The 15,401-nt window shown below is 44.6% G+C and overlaps 1 protein-coding gene across 1 annotated transcript in view; it reads right to left on the bottom strand.

Moving 5' to 3' along the window:
• Positions 1 to 15,401, bottom strand: part of MAGI2 (membrane associated guanylate kinase, WW and PDZ domain containing 2) — a 902,006-nt gene that overhangs the window by 25,070 nt on the left and 861,535 nt on the right. Inside the window, exon 20 of the mRNA XM_058657499.1 lies at positions 14,225 to 14,363. Within this exon, the coding sequence (XP_058513482.1) occupies positions 14,225 to 14,363 (139 nt within the window). The remainder of the gene's footprint in view (positions 1 to 14,224; positions 14,364 to 15,401) is intronic.

Genomic DNA, 15,401 nt, shown 5'->3' on the forward strand with positions numbered 1-15,401 from the left:
CACTTAAGTGTGCTTTAGGCAACAAGAATTCAGCAAGTCCCAAACTCACCTCCTTATCCCTCCTCCCAAACTCGCTCTGTCACTGTGCTGCCTCTGGCGTCCCAGCCTCATCTTCCACTGGCCCTGGGCTCTTCTCCTCCTCCCCACTCCTTTCCTTTCTATTCATTATCCACCAAGTTCTGCCACGTCCATCAGTGAGCCGTCAGAACTATTTCCAACGTCCACTCCGATTCGCTGTTTCCTTCTACGATTCTGACTTTGGTATCATTTGCCTTGTTTTTTGGCAGTAACATTTTAACTGTCTCACTTTTCCTAAAAAAAAAAAAAAAATCTTAAAGTAACACTGAGGATAGTTTTCCAAATGCAGGTATGTTTGCCGTCTCACTTAGAATCGCTGTTAGCCAGGACTGGCATGGTGGCATTGCAAGGTAAGCCTCGGCCTGTGGCACTGGCATTGCCCATGACTGCCGGCTTGACTCCTGGCTACTCCACTGGTGACCACGCTCCCTGCTTATGGTTTGGGAAAGCAGTGGAAGATGGCTCAAACGCGTAGGACCCTGCAACCATATGGGAGAACCAAAAGAAGCACCTGACTCCTGGCTCAAACCAGCCCAGCTCCAGCTGTTGTGACCATTTGGGGAGTAAACCAACAGATGAGGGATTTTATAACTCTGTCTTCTATATATTTGTGTATAAATACCTATATATATGTATATAATATGTAGTTGCATATACATATATATGTGCTTAATTCTTTTTTTAAAAAGTCACCATTTCTCGATTTTCTGCAGGCCTTGATTTCTTCCCTCTCTCATCCCATTAGGGAGTACACACAGCAGCGTCTCGCTTTCTGCTCATCTCTACACTGACAGCATTGAGCAGGGTTCTTAAGGGCCCCATGAGGCACACACGTGTGGAACTGAACTGCAACGATATCTCACAGTCAGTCACTCCCCCGCATTGATTCAGTCCTCATCCCCATGGAGGGCAGACAAGTCACCTTAAATGACACAGCAAGCACAAACCTTTCTCTTGCCACATCTCACTGAGCTCTGATTGCTGCACTGTTTTCCTCATAGCTATTCCATGCGTTCACTCTTTGCTGGCACATGCCTGTTTTTTCCCTGTATGCCCTATAGTTGCTCCCCCCCGATTTAGAAGCTCTTGAGAGACACAAAAGGCTAGAGAAATGGGACATGTACAGCTTGCATGTCTAGACATCTTCAAGAAATGCTGGTGATGGTGATGGGGATGGGGATGGGGTGTGTGTGTGTATATTTCTACCAGCACAAAACTATTTGGTCAGGAGACGCTTTGTGGCTGATTCAAGAATCTATTTGGTGAATAACACCGTCTTGCATGTTAAATCTAGGTCAGCCCTGAATAGTAATTTTAGTGAGGTCATTAACAGTTTCAGAAAAAAAGATGCAGAGAGCTGGCTTGAATGGAGTTAGTGGGACTATGCTGTGTGGCTGTGACAGCGTGGGTTCAGGAGACTCAGACAAGAATTGAGAAATGTGTCAGTTTGATTCACGCTCACATGGTTGACTGTGGAGACAGAACACAAGACTCGGCTTTGGGAAGGAAAACAAAGTGACATTTTACAACCCCTGTCCACACACCGCTGTGGGATGTGACATGGAACTAGAGCTACGTGAAGGGCGCCCTCTAGTGGTGAAGCGGCGGCTTGAACCACAGCCACAAAGCTGTCACATCCCCTACCTTCGCCTATATTCTGTGGACCTTGTATTTTCCCTTACGAACTTTTATCAAGCGTTAGGTCAGAACATAGCTAACGCCTGCAAATGACCATCTGGAATTACTGGTGGTTAGTGGACGCTGATGGAGTTCGATTGCTTTCAAAACAACTGGTCGCAAATCAAGTTCTTCAGAAATCCTTTTCCCTTTCAACTTGGTGCATCACTGAATATGGAGGAAGGAAGGTGAGGAGATCCAGTCCTGATGGCATAACTGGCACAGAGCCGCCCGGATGCAGCTGCCAGCCAGGTAGAGGTCAGAGTCCTAGGGCTCGAATGCAGGGTGGCTGCAGGTGTGTCTCTGCTGGGTTCAGAAAGGGTGACAGAGGCTGGGACAGTGAGGAAGTCCGTGGAAGTACTTGTACTGGAGCCTAAGGAGGCTTTGGAGGAGTGTGGGGGGTTGAATTCCGCTAGTGCTGCCTCCATTGTTCCTCCAACAACCTGCCTTCCTGCTGGGACCCTTGTTGGCTGCACCCATCCCCTCCCACAGCGTGGTGCGTCTCAAAGGTTCAAGAACCCATACATCCCATCTTGTCATGCACAGCTGTGTTCCAGAACTCTAGCAGTAATTAGACAAGCTACTACGAAAGACAGCATCACACACCAGTTAAAAATATATATATATATGCAACATCAAGGCTCATTAGAGAAAGATAATATTCATGCAGAGTTTACAAACCGTGTCTTTAGGGTGGCCCAATAAGTAGAAATATGGGGACCCATGCTTGTCACTTTTCATGCACATGGAGAGACTGGAAGGTACCATTCCTAAAGGAAGGGGAGGAACAGCCTAGGACCAATCATTAGAATTAACAGAACCAGTGACAAAGACATATTACTGTTAGCATCGAGATTGCTTAGTGTGTTTAGAGCAAATAAAAACCATCTAGATAGTCAGATAAAGACTTTAAGGAAAGCTACCCCCATCACACATGCGGCCAGTGAAATTAGTGAAAGACTGCGCTTTATAACACAGAGTTTATATATCTTTGTATATATGTTTTCCATAAAATATTGAGGGCATCCTGAGGTGCTTTCAAGGAGTTGCACCTGTGAGCCAAATAGGAGATGGTGACATCTGAATGCTTGTAGAATTTTCTCACAACAATGGGAGGTGTCAGCAGTACCAGCTGTCATTTGAGAAGCCGTCACAGTAATCTTTTTGGATTTTGAAAACGTTTAAAATATGCAGATATGTGTCCCTACCACACTTATATCTATGTTTTTGCTAATAATCTCATACATTTCTTAGCGTTGCCTCCCCTCTAACACTTTGCTTATTGATATTCAAAGTTCACAGTTGACTAGCTGGATGTAATTGATTTCTGGAAAGAAAAAAAAAATAAATAAATAAAGCTGAAAAAAAGAAACACAGCCCTGTTTTGCCTGATCTGCACCTGCTGTGATCTGGGCTTTGAAGTGGGTCTCAAGGGGGACCATCTTAGCCTGTGTCTAGCTCAGACCAAGGATGAGGGTCCGTTGCCTATATTGGACATTCTGGGCTGTTGAGGTCAATGAGAGGCCCTGGTCAGTGCCTGTGAAGCCCCGCTGTTGTGTCCACTCAGCTCCACAGGCATGGGCTACCATCCGAAGGGAGTGTTGCCCAGCAGATCTAACACCTTGGGGGTTAATTGGGAAGGAGACCTTGTCTGCGGTAAGGAAGCCAGTGCTTACCAGCGAACGCCGGAAGTGGGAATTATATTCCGGGACTTAATAATTGAGCTTACCACTTAGCCGTGCCAAGATGCAAGTACTTTTGTGCAAAGATGATTAAGCTGTCTTAGCATCATGCAGAGTAGGCTCTCATGTGGCTTTCAAACATGGCCTTTACCAGGCTTGAAAGAAACACATGCTGGGAAACTCCAGGCTGAGAAGGTCAAGTGCAAGGGCCCAGTAGACAATAAACAGCCATGAAGGCTCGAGTAGAAATGATTATGAAATGCGAGGAAATGACAGTTGCTGGCTGTGACAGGCATACTCCATGTACACATTATTCGTGTAGGGTGTCCAGCCGAAAACCCAGGGTCCCGATGAGATCACATAGTTGTTTGTTGCTTAGATCATGGGAAAGATCGCCTACATTTGCACAGAAGCGTGAAAGTAGGTTATTCTGTCGGTACATGTCTTAGCCAGGAAACAATCCTGAACACACGAGAATATACTGAAGAGTGCATGATTCTCCAAGTTTGTGGGTTTTGCTTTAGTGAGAACACACGAGAGCACCTCAGAAAGTTCGTAAAAGTGGATGGAGTTGTGGTGCAGTAGGTTAAGCTGCTGCTCGCAACATCAGCATCCCGTATCAGAGCATCGGTTCAAGTCCTGGCTGCTCTGCTTCTGACCCCGTTTCTTGCTAATGCACCTGGGCAGGCAGCGGAGGATGGTCTAAGTACTTGCGTCTCTGCCGCCCACACGGGAGATCAGAATGGAGCTTCTGGTTCTTGGTCTCAGCCTGTCCCAGCCTTGGCTGTTGTGGCCATCGTAAGAAGGAACCAGGAGATGGACACCTCTGTCTCTCTTTCTCTCTCTCTCTCCTTCTCTCTCTCTGATTTCCAAATAAATAAAATCCATTTACTTTTTAGAAAGAGCGATGGTGGGTGTGTGGGAAGATCAGTCTTCTATCTGCGGGTGTATTCTCCAAATTGATCAGGTCAAATCCAGAGCCTAGAAACTCCATCTGAGTCTTCCACACTTGGGCCCTCTTCTGCTGTCTTCTGAGGTACATTAGTGGGGGAAGCAGTTGGGATCCAAATGGGCACGCACACAAGATGCCAGGGTAGCAGGTGGCATCTTAACTCACTATGCCACAACTCTGGCCCCATGTCTTATGATAATGGGCTTTTGTTTAGAGAATGTTGGATGGCAAGGTTTTGTTGGTAAATTCCTCAAAGGAATCAAATCCTTCTCATTTTTTTTTTTTTTTGACAATAGAGAAAACAGCTGGGACATGTGAGCACCAAAGTATACAATGGGCCTGGGTAAGAGGTGAGAAGGCTCATCTTGGGACCAGCATTGTGGTAGTTGGTAAAGCTGTTGCCTGCAGTGCTGGTGTCCCATTTGGGCATCGGTTCATGTCTGAGCTGCTCCAGTTCTGATCCAGCTCCCTGCTGATGCAACTGGCAAAAGCAGTGGCAGATGACCCACGTCCTTGGATGTCTGACACCCATCTTGATCAAGTTCTTGATTTTAGTCTGGCCTGGCCCCCATCCTGTAACTGTGTGATTTTCAAATAAATTAATTTAAAAAATAAATCTTTTTTCCCCCTCCCAAATAGAATGCGCTTCTTGAGTCAGGACTCTTGTGAAGAAGCCACAGGGTCAGACTCTGTAAGGAGGGAAGTGAAAACTGCTCAGATGGTCAGAAAGACATGTGGTTGACAACAAGAGGAATCTCTTTCTTCAAGGTTCAAGGGTTGCACATCTCAGAGTGGAGAGTGGTTCAGATGGGCAGAGGAGGAGCCAGGTTGAAGGGTTAGGACGCACTGGAGCAGCAGGTGGCTGTCAAGGTGTGAAGAGGTCAATAAGAAATAAAAATTCCCATGGGCCTAGCTTTTATAGCACAAATGAAGGAGAAAAAATGTTGTCATAATCAGGGCACGGAATTCTGTGAACTGCTTGTGAAATCACTTTAAAAAAAAAATACAAAGTACTTGGCCAAATCAACTCTGGCTCTTGAAAGCATATGCAAAGAGTTGGGGGCAGGGAGCACAGCCATCAGTGTATTTAAAAGGCTGAATCATTGCCCTAAAATTGTTATGTGTGTGTGCGAGTGTGTGTATGAGAGATTGAGAGAGAGAGGGAGGGAGATATGGGAGTCATTTTACAGAAGTATTAAGCTTTTATCATTTTCCACATAACAAGATTTTCCAGGTTTCTGTGTGTGATCCTGTCTATTGATCTTTGATTTTCATAAGCTGTGTCTACACCTTCACCAAGTAACAAACCTATTGGATTTGCCTTGAGGTCCGTTCGAATATTCTGGCAGTCCTCAGCAGTGTTTCTGTTAAGAATGCTTTTTTTCCTCTTGGACTTATCTGGTAAGAAGCCTTCTCAAGGGGGGCTCAGCTTGATGTTAGGACAAGGAAGACAATGTTCCTCCTAGACCCCCAAACAGCACTTTCTGGAAAGGCTTATTGGAACAACTGGGAGCCCTGTTAATGCACCTGGGAAGGCAGTGGAAGATGGTCCACGTGTTTGAGGGTCCTGGCCACTCATGTGGGAAACTCAGATGGTGTTCCAGGTTCCTTAGCTTTGGACTGGTCCAGCCCTGTCTACTGTAGCCATTAGGGAAGGCAAAAAAAAAAAATCTTTCTTTTTCTTTCCCATCATCTTTCTCTGTTGCTCTGGCTTTAAACTAACTACATAAAAATCTTAGAGAAAAAAAACAACAAAGAGCTAAAATGGATCCTTCTTGTTGTATTTCTTGGTCACTTGGGATTTAATTGTACTTTATCAGAGTCCTAAACTCCTAGCAAGTAAGCATTGCAGGTGTGTGTGTGTGTGTGTGTGTGTGTGTGTGTGTGACCATAAAGAGAAAAGAGCATAATGGAAATCACATAAGACTATGTAAAAATCTGATTCTCAATAAAAAGAAAGAAATGAGAGTTCATCCTCATCTTGAAAACATTACAAGAGAATAAATGAGGCTTTGGTTGAGTGTCAGAATGGCGATTTCAGACTTGTGTGTTCTTTAAGGAAACCCCTGGCTCCTTGAAATCACAATTTATTGCATGTTTCATGGTTGGAGAATTTCCCAGGCTTGCCTAAATCCCTGTAGCTGGAAAGGATGCTGTTCTCTGTGTGTGACGTAGGCCAGGGTCATGGATTCTCCCAGAGAGCCAGTCCCTTCCCTGAGTGATCTACCAGTGTCTCCTCCTCCGAGGAAGGTGTTTGCCGCAATAGCTCATGGAAGAGGAAGATACGCTCAACCATGAATGTCAGAAGCTGAAATTAATTTTGAGAATTTATTGTTGAAGGAAGCTGCTTGCCGCCCTATGAAAAATGCATGTAAATTCGTGCAAAGGCTACAGAGCTACCACCTGCTCCCATAAACGTGGCCTTGGAGGAAGAGGGTAAGGCAGTGACAGCTTTTGACCTTGGCACACACCAGCGTGCCTCTGACCGCCCAGGATACAAGGGACTCATGCCAGGTTCCCAGAGCAGCTGAGTGCCACTGGAGGCGAAAGCTGTCAGAGGAAGTTCCTGGTTCACTAACTTGGAGTTCAGAACATCCAGATATGAAACTATCCTGAGCAAGTCCTAGCTTCAGGAAAAGGACACCTCATCGGTGTAAACATTACAGAGCCCTTACTTCACAAATTGCAGAAGCCAAGAGCTCTTCAAAGAGGTTTAATCCCTTCTTGAAGCCCTTAAGAAATTTCACGAATAATGAATCAAAACCTATTTTACTTTCTTTTATATGAGAGCAGGCTCTCGGCAACCTCTTCATCAGCCACTCCTATGTTAGCAACCACGAGTGTGGTATCCTTAGTGTGTGACTGGCAGCTCATTGAAGGACTGAGTGCTGCCTTCGGGACCTGAGAAATGTCTGGCACATAAGTGTAGGAAATAATCGTGATGTTACCAGATGGTGCTTTCTTCAGGGTCCGTCACAGATGACATACTTAGTGGGATATACCACTGGAAATTCTTGATAAGATCACTGGGAAAAAAAATTCCTGAGAATCTCATCGGAAACAAGATTATAAAGGTATGCTTGTGTTTACTTTCCAGTGTCTTTTAAAAAAAATGTTTATTTTATTTTTATTTGAAAGGCAGATTTATAGAGAGAAGCACACAGAGAGAGAGAGAGAGAGAGAGAGAGAGCTTCCATCAGTTGATTCATTCCCTAAAACGCTGCAGTGGCTTGGAGCTGAGCCAGTCTGAAAGTCAGTAACCAGGAGCTTCCTCCCAGTCTCCCAAGTGGGCACAGATGCCCAAGGGCCTGAGCCATCCTCGACTGCTTTCCCAGGCCATAAGCAGGGAACTGGATTGGAAGTGGAAGAGCTGGGACTTGAACAGGCACCCACATGGGATGCCAGGGCCAAAGACGGAAGCTGAACTTGCTGTAACACGGCATTGGGTCCTCTAATGTCTATTCTTAAGGATGAACAAATACGACAGGTTATTGCCATCTCAGTGGAGATGTGCTCTGCTTAACCGGATGTTTACAGGACAGTTTAAGGTCTCTCGAGTTTACAGGGTAAACAGCTCTGTTTCATTTTCATTCCTATAGCTATAATCACTAGCTCCGACAGATATGTTTGATACTGGCATAGTGGGCTTCTTATTATACTTACAAAATGTAAACAATTTCAATAACCGAGGGCCAGTCACCTAGTCAAAACCTATTCAAGATACAATTAACCTTGACGGTGGAAGTGTAGGGATTAGGGCAAGTCCTTGACCAACCCTTTGTTTTCCATTGCTGGCGTTTTGTGTTGGTTTGTCTCTGGGTTGTTTATATGTGAGAATTCTGCTTCACCTTTCCAACCTGCCTGGCTTCCTGGGGTCACCGACCATTGTATTCCCCATAATGCTATTCTCATTAAGACCTGCCCCGTTCATTCCTAACAGAATCAAACGCCAGAGCATTGACCGAGAATGGAAAAAAAAATGTCCTTCTATTTTTGTTGCATTTTAATCAGATTTTGAATAGTTAACACGAGCAAGGCACAGCTCCCAGTTTGGTCTGTAATAGTTTGGGTTGGGAATTTGTTTTCTAACCCAAAGAGCCCACGTAACTGACCTTGGCTCTGGCTTTGTGGTTCGGTTTACAAATGAAGTGCTTGCTCCTGTAGTCTTCCTTGAATGCTAATGAGGGACACCTTTCTTTCATGGCAGGGAATAATTTGTGTAATTTATTCCTGTGCAGTTTTACAAGCATGACACCTACTTCCCTCCCTTTTAACCTTTCTTGATTTCATTTGGGTCACCTGGAGTTAAGGAGGGGGGCTGTTTTTGATGTATTGTCTGTTGATTCTATTCTCAGCTCCGTGGACTCACATTTCCTTACTCCTGGCTGTTGCTGAAATGCATGGCTGAGAGGGGAAACTGACACTTAATACTGAGATTGTAATCAACACATTCTTATCCTGTACACTAGAGCGGACTTGAAGTGCTCATCTCTTGAGCTTGTTTTTCAAGGACTCTACCCTAAAAGCAACTTCTCTCTTTCATCTTCCAACTGCCCTTGCGGCTGTTGCCCAAGCATCTGTGAGCAGCCCCTACCTTCCTGGCTGTTAGTATACTTCTGCCTGTGGATCGGCTGAGGTGTCCCACCCGACAATTCAGCTCACGGTCATTATCAATGGCCGGTGTATTGAGTCCTGCCTCCGGCTCAGTGCCATCCATGCTGATTGCGTTCAGCCAATGATCTGACAGATTGTTCATGGTAATTTTTTTTCTTCTGTCCGTTGTACCTGGGCTTATCTTTGTGTCACAGATCTTCCCGAGGGCTCACAGCAAGAGTTCTGACTCTCTCCTGAGTGGGCTCAGCTTTTCTTTGACACGTGGGAATGCCCAGATAAGGGTTTTGCTTCCATGTAGTTCTCAACTCCGAATTCTGTAGATACAGACTACAGACCATTATATTCTCCTCATCACCAACACTCCCTCTTCTCCTGGCTGGGCTAAGCCTGAGCCTAAGAGGGAGCTAAGTCTCTTGCAGAGTCTGAAAACCCTTTTTCACAATCCTTTAAGGATGGATTTTATGTCAAATGTAAGCTCTTAAAAGGTCAACAAGTTGAGATTTCTATTTGACAGTAAACTAAGTTTTCTTTGGGATTAGAGTCCATTACGACCAAGTGAATTCTATTCCTGGTTCAAACTACTGCTAAATGTGGGTGTTTTCATTTGTTGTCCTCGAAGCTGTTATGTTTGCTTTGCTGCCCTCATCTCTTCTTGAGAATGTAACTAAGATACACTCTGTCTCTTCTTGGGGCAAAAATATTTAATTTCATGATACAGTTTACTTAACGGATATTGGGAGAACTAGGATGTTTTCTTAGCTATGGGGACTCCTTGTATTAAAAAACACCGTGGAAAATGCATGTTTTGTGCGAGGGGGCAGACATTTGATTTAGCAGCTAAGTCACCACTTGAGATGTGTATCCTGTGTCAGGGTACTTTAGCTCTAGTCCCAGCTATGGTCCTCCTAATGTGTATCCCAGGAGGCAGCCAACTATGAGTCTCTGCCATCCAGTGCCATCCAAGAGAGAGTTCTTGGCTTCTCCCTGGCCCTACCCTGAGTGTTGTGGGCATGTGGGGAGTGAGCCAGTTGATGAAAAATCGCTCTCTCTAAGTTTCAAATAAAATGAAAATGAATTAAAATATTGTAAAAAGTTTATGAAAAATCATGGATTTCAAATATACACATCAAATAAACTCAAGTTTTAACTCCATTTTTGGTGAATTTTTTTTAAGTACCTTTGTAGGTTGGGGCCATTTGCAGAGTCCTTGAATGTGGTTATTCCTATGATCACATTATGGGGTACTCGGGGTTATGAGCAAGCCAGAGACTACTTGCAGCGTGGGCTCTTGGCAGATGCATCTGGTAACATGATTGGCAACTTGTCCCCTAGCGCCAAATAAAACACTCACTAAATGCTAAAAATACCTCATTTTGCCTGAACTGTTTATGCAAACACTGTGAGTGGAGCTGTCTTCCTTCTTGGAGTTCAACATTTTGGAGCAGGGTGCCTGTGTGACTTGGTGGAGCTTCTGATGTATTTGCTGGCTCACCAATCCACATAGAGGCCTGCTGTGTCACGGTGTGTTTATTGAGGGAGGCAAAGTGCACCTTGGAGCGACAGCGAGGCTCAGCGAATCTCCTTGCTGACACTAATAGCACCTGCTTGAGTCTCTTCCCATGTTGGCGCACCTGGACCTTGCTACGTTGTTCACTGAATCTCAGCTGTTTGTACCACGGTGTTCTGTGTCCCTGAATCCCTTCCAGCAGTCTTGGGGACCCATGGACCCCATAAATATTATTCGACAGAATTACCCTCAGAGATGTGGATTGGATCCCTATATCTTCCTGGCAACATTTGTTTTTTTTTCAGACTATTCTAATCCCTTAGAGGAGGTTGATCTGCTCTACCAGGTCCTGTGTCTCGGGACATCAACTTTAAAGTTAGTTTATCATCAACAGTCTAAGGTCAAAGGTAAAAGGTACCTGAGAAGCTCACCATGTTCTACAAATATGAATATAATTATCATCAACTCTCTGTTAATGTAAGAATTTAACCTTATGGGCCTGGCACAGTAGCCTAGTATCTTTGCCTTGCATGTGCCAGGATCCCATATGGGCACCAGTTTGTGCTCGGCTGCTCCACTTCCCAACCAGCTCCCTGCTTGTGGCCTGGGAAAGCAGTCAACGACTGTCCAAAGCCTTGGGACCCTGCACCCGCGTGGGAGACCTGGAAGAAGCTCCTGGCTCTGGCTGTTGCGATCACTTGGAGAGTAAATCAGCTGACAGATCTCCCTGACCCTCCTTCTCTCTGTATATCTGTCTTTCCAATCAAATAAAATAAATCTTAAAAAAAAAAATAAGAATTTAACTTTAGGGATGGCTTTGTGGCATGGGGTGGGGAGCAGGTGGTGGGGATTAAGGCCATAACCCTTCAAGGGTGGCATCAGTGTTGGTGCTAGTTCTAGCTACTCTACTTCCAATCCAGCTTTCTGCCAGAGGTACACGAAGAGTAGTGCAAGGTGCACCAGTGCTTGGGCCCCCTGGGCTCCCGTGCAAGAGACCCACATGAAGCTTCTGCTTCCAGGCTTTGGCCTGGCCCAGCCTTGGTCAAGCGGCTATCTAAGGCTGTGAAGCAGTGGATGGAAGATCTCTCTCTCCCCTCTCTTTGTTTCTCTCTCTGTAACTCTGCCTTTCAAATAAATACATAAACATTATTACATGAAAAAGAACATAAATTTAATAAGACATGTTTAGGTGATGCCAAAAATCTTGATATGTTCTTGAATTACTGTCCACAATTTGTTTTTGTTCTTTCCTTCTTTTTTTTTTTTTTTAAAGATTTACTTATTTTGATTGGAAAGTCAGATTACAGAAAGGAGGAGAGACAGAGAGGAAGATCTTCAGTCTGATGATTCACTTCCCAAGCGGCCACAATGGCTGGACCTGGGCCAATCTGAAGCCAGGAGCTAGGAGTTTCTTCCGGGTCTCCTACACAGGTGCAAGGTCCCAAGGCTTTGGGCCGTCCTCGATTGCTTTCCCAGGCCATAAGCAGGGAGCTAGATGGAAAGCAGGGCTGCCGGGATCTGAATTGGCGTTCATAAGTGATCCTGGGCTTGCAAGGCGAGGACCTTAACCACTACGCTATTGCGCCGGGCCCGGTTCTGTTTCTCTTTTAAAAAGATTTATTTTTGTTTGGAAGGCAGATTTACAGAGAGAACACACACACACACACACACACACACACACACACACACACACACACTGATTCACTCTCCAAATGGCCACAATGGCTGGAGTTGAGCTCATCCAGTCAGGAGCCCAAAGCTTCTTCCAGGTCTCCCACATGGGTGCAGGCTCCCAAGAACTTGGGTCATCCTCCACTGCCCTCCAAGGCTATTAACAAGGAGCTAGATCAGAAGTGAAGCACCTGGGATATGGCCCATGTGTGATGCCAGTGGAGAATTAGCCTGTTAGCTGGAAGATTAGCCTGTTAAGCCACTGCCGCTTTTTGTTTGTTTTCTTCAAGACGATTTGAGGTGTTCTCATGGTTTTTGCATTACAGTGTGAGCTGTAGCAAAGGCTGGCAACTGCTCATAGTTAAAGTAGCCACAGTGGTGGATGCTGAAAGAATACGGAATCAATATTGGGTCAATAAAGGAAAGGAAAACCTAGGGTACTCCTGTTGGTCAGATGAACTTGTTCAAGAAGAACTTGCAAGAATAATGTTAGCCCTGTGAAAATTCCTTGTTATCAATCATAGTCAAATCTATCAGGGAGTAAACCATACCTTTAAAAATTTTAGAAATGATAGAATTTTCCAATTCTCTTGATTTTGACTAAAGCAGTTAATGCTCTGGGGTTCAAGAATTACTCTACCCCAAGAGTTCAGATTCTTTACAAAGGGATTAATATCCATGCCACTTAGCAGGATCGAGCCTGCCCTTACTGCTAATATAAATATTTAAAATAGCTCATTAGATCCAAGTGTTAAGGGCAGGAATTGGAACGAAATATCTCCTTGCACACAGATGTCGCCTTACAGAAACTTCTGAATATTTTTCCAGCTGAAGGCAAGGCTTTTATAGCTCTTTTTTTTTTTTTTTGCAGAATTTAGGGTGTGTGCAAGACAGTGGAAACACCACCGAGTTAAGGGTCTTTGGCTTTAATCGAGTGCTGGACACAGATTTGCCTTGTTAAATGAGATGTGGGCCAGTTATTTAGATAAGCAAGTGCAAAAGGTATAGTTTGAAAGACAGTATTTTTCAGGAACATTTTTTGGGGGTAAGGGGATGGAGGGGGTGGAAATGAGTCACTTTATCTGGATCAACAATTGGAGTCCATTGTTCAGATCAGTGTTTACTCTTTCCCTAACCTGGACAGATATTATAGGAGTTTCTCTCTCTCTCTCTCTCTCTCTCTCTCTCTCTCTCTCTCTCTCTCTCTCAACCTCCCTCTCAGATTTATTTATTTGAAAGAGTTATAGAGAGAAGGAGAGTGAGGGAGAGATAGATAGATGACAGGGAGAGATCTTCACCCACTGGTTCATTTCCCTAGATGGCCATAAGGGTTGGGGCTGGATCAGGCAGCAATCAGGAGCTTCATCTGGATCTCCTCCGTGGTGGCAGGGATCCAAAGCATCTTCTGCTGCTTTCCCTGGTACTTCAGCAGGGAGCTGGAGCAAATGGAACAGCTGGAGCATGTACTGTTGTCTACAGATGTCTTTCCTGCAGGCAGCTGCTCTGTCCAGTATGCCACAATGTCAACCCTTTATCTCTACCGCTCTTTACCGACCCAAATGCCAAGGAAATGCAATTATTGCCCTAAATGGAGTTTGCATTTTCAGTTTCCTATACTAAAGATTTATTTGCAATTGTCCCCTGGCCCAGTTACAAATCCTCTGGGACCATCTGATACACAAGCAGTTTAAGGAATGCATTGATAAATTACTGTGGACTCAAATGAACAGAGTTCCATCAGCCGAATTGCAAAAGTTGTCATCTACGTAAGCGGTGCTGGACATCCCCGCACGCTCAGAGATGCCCTGAGAGGTTGTACAGTTGCTATCTGAAGCATTCCCTAACTAAGTGAGCAAAAGCAAAAAGTTCACACGCATAAATACTGTGGGCTTAAATGGACATATGTGCTTACATATCCACTGATAACAAAATGCATCTTTAGGTTGAAACAGAGAACTGAACTATAGAGAACAAACCTAAGCTTGGACAAGTAGGAAATCCAGGAGAAACGGAAAAAAAGGCAAATCAACATGTGAAACGCACCATATTCTGGGACCTGACCCGTGCCTCGCTTCAGCAGTAGCCTCGCTCGTCTTCCTCCAGACTTGATGAGTTCTATGGCCCGGGCATGCGTCATGTCCCTTGTGCTTTCCCCATTGATTTCAATGATTTGATCTCCTACCTGTTAAAAAAAGGAAAATGAAATTGGTTGAAGATGGTTCCACTCCAGTCACGTTTCCAACAGGTGAATCGGGCACCCACACTGGCCTATTTGCTGAGAGCATCGGAGTGACTTACTGCAGCCTGACTCTGACCACCACGCTTTCTCCATCTTCATAGAAAATTCCAGATCACAGGGCTGCGGGAATACATCAAATCTATTTAGCTGGTGTGGCAGAGGCTGAACTACTTAGCATTTTGAAAAGAATTAGGAAATACATCCGAGACCTTTGCTTTGAATCAACAAACAAATATGCCAAGTCTTTTTCATTGACTGGATGCCAGTCTGCAACACAGTGAGGTGACTAATGAATGCACCATGCTGCCTGGAATGATTGGTTTTAGTGCTTCTCTGAGAATTTTTGTTATGCACCATTTAAACTTTTCTGGGTGCTATTGCAATCTTCCCTGCTGTGTACGTAAAAGCGGTTGGTTGATATTCAAGTTTAATGATGAATGTTTCTATTCAATCTTTTGAATTAAAAAAAAAATGAGTTCCTCCATTAAAAATACATAACCAACCAACGGTCTTGGTAATGTTTGCACCTGGTTGCCACAAGCTGTCTGTTTAAACACCAAACCCTCCAGAATTGTCAGAAAGAACTTGGATCCACAAGCAGTTTCCACGGAGCCTTTTGTGAAGAGAGATTCAGAATAAAAGAGGTTCAACTACAAGCAGTTTGAGCACCTCCTATATCTCTCACAGTGTTATCACTGTCAGGGAATTTTGGATTTAGAATATGTTTCATTCAGTGCAAGTTACGTGAGACAAATTAGCCAGGTAAAGCACAATTTGTTGCTTTGCAAAAATGCCACTTAGCTTGGACCCCATAAACTCTTCAAAGCAGGAATGGCAGAATAAACTCTGCAGCTCAGCATTGTCCAGGAAAATGCTGCAGGAATTGATGGAACAGGACATAAGCCCCACCCAGTTCAGCTTCTCCATCATTGTAATTCCCAGCCTGTCAAACGGATGCAGTCCTGCCACAACCTTCAACTG

This window comes from Ochotona princeps, chromosome 32 (genome assembly GCF_030435755.1).
Source record: "Ochotona princeps isolate mOchPri1 chromosome 32, mOchPri1.hap1, whole genome shotgun sequence".
Lineage (NCBI taxonomy): Eukaryota > Metazoa > Chordata > Mammalia > Lagomorpha > Ochotonidae > Ochotona > Ochotona princeps.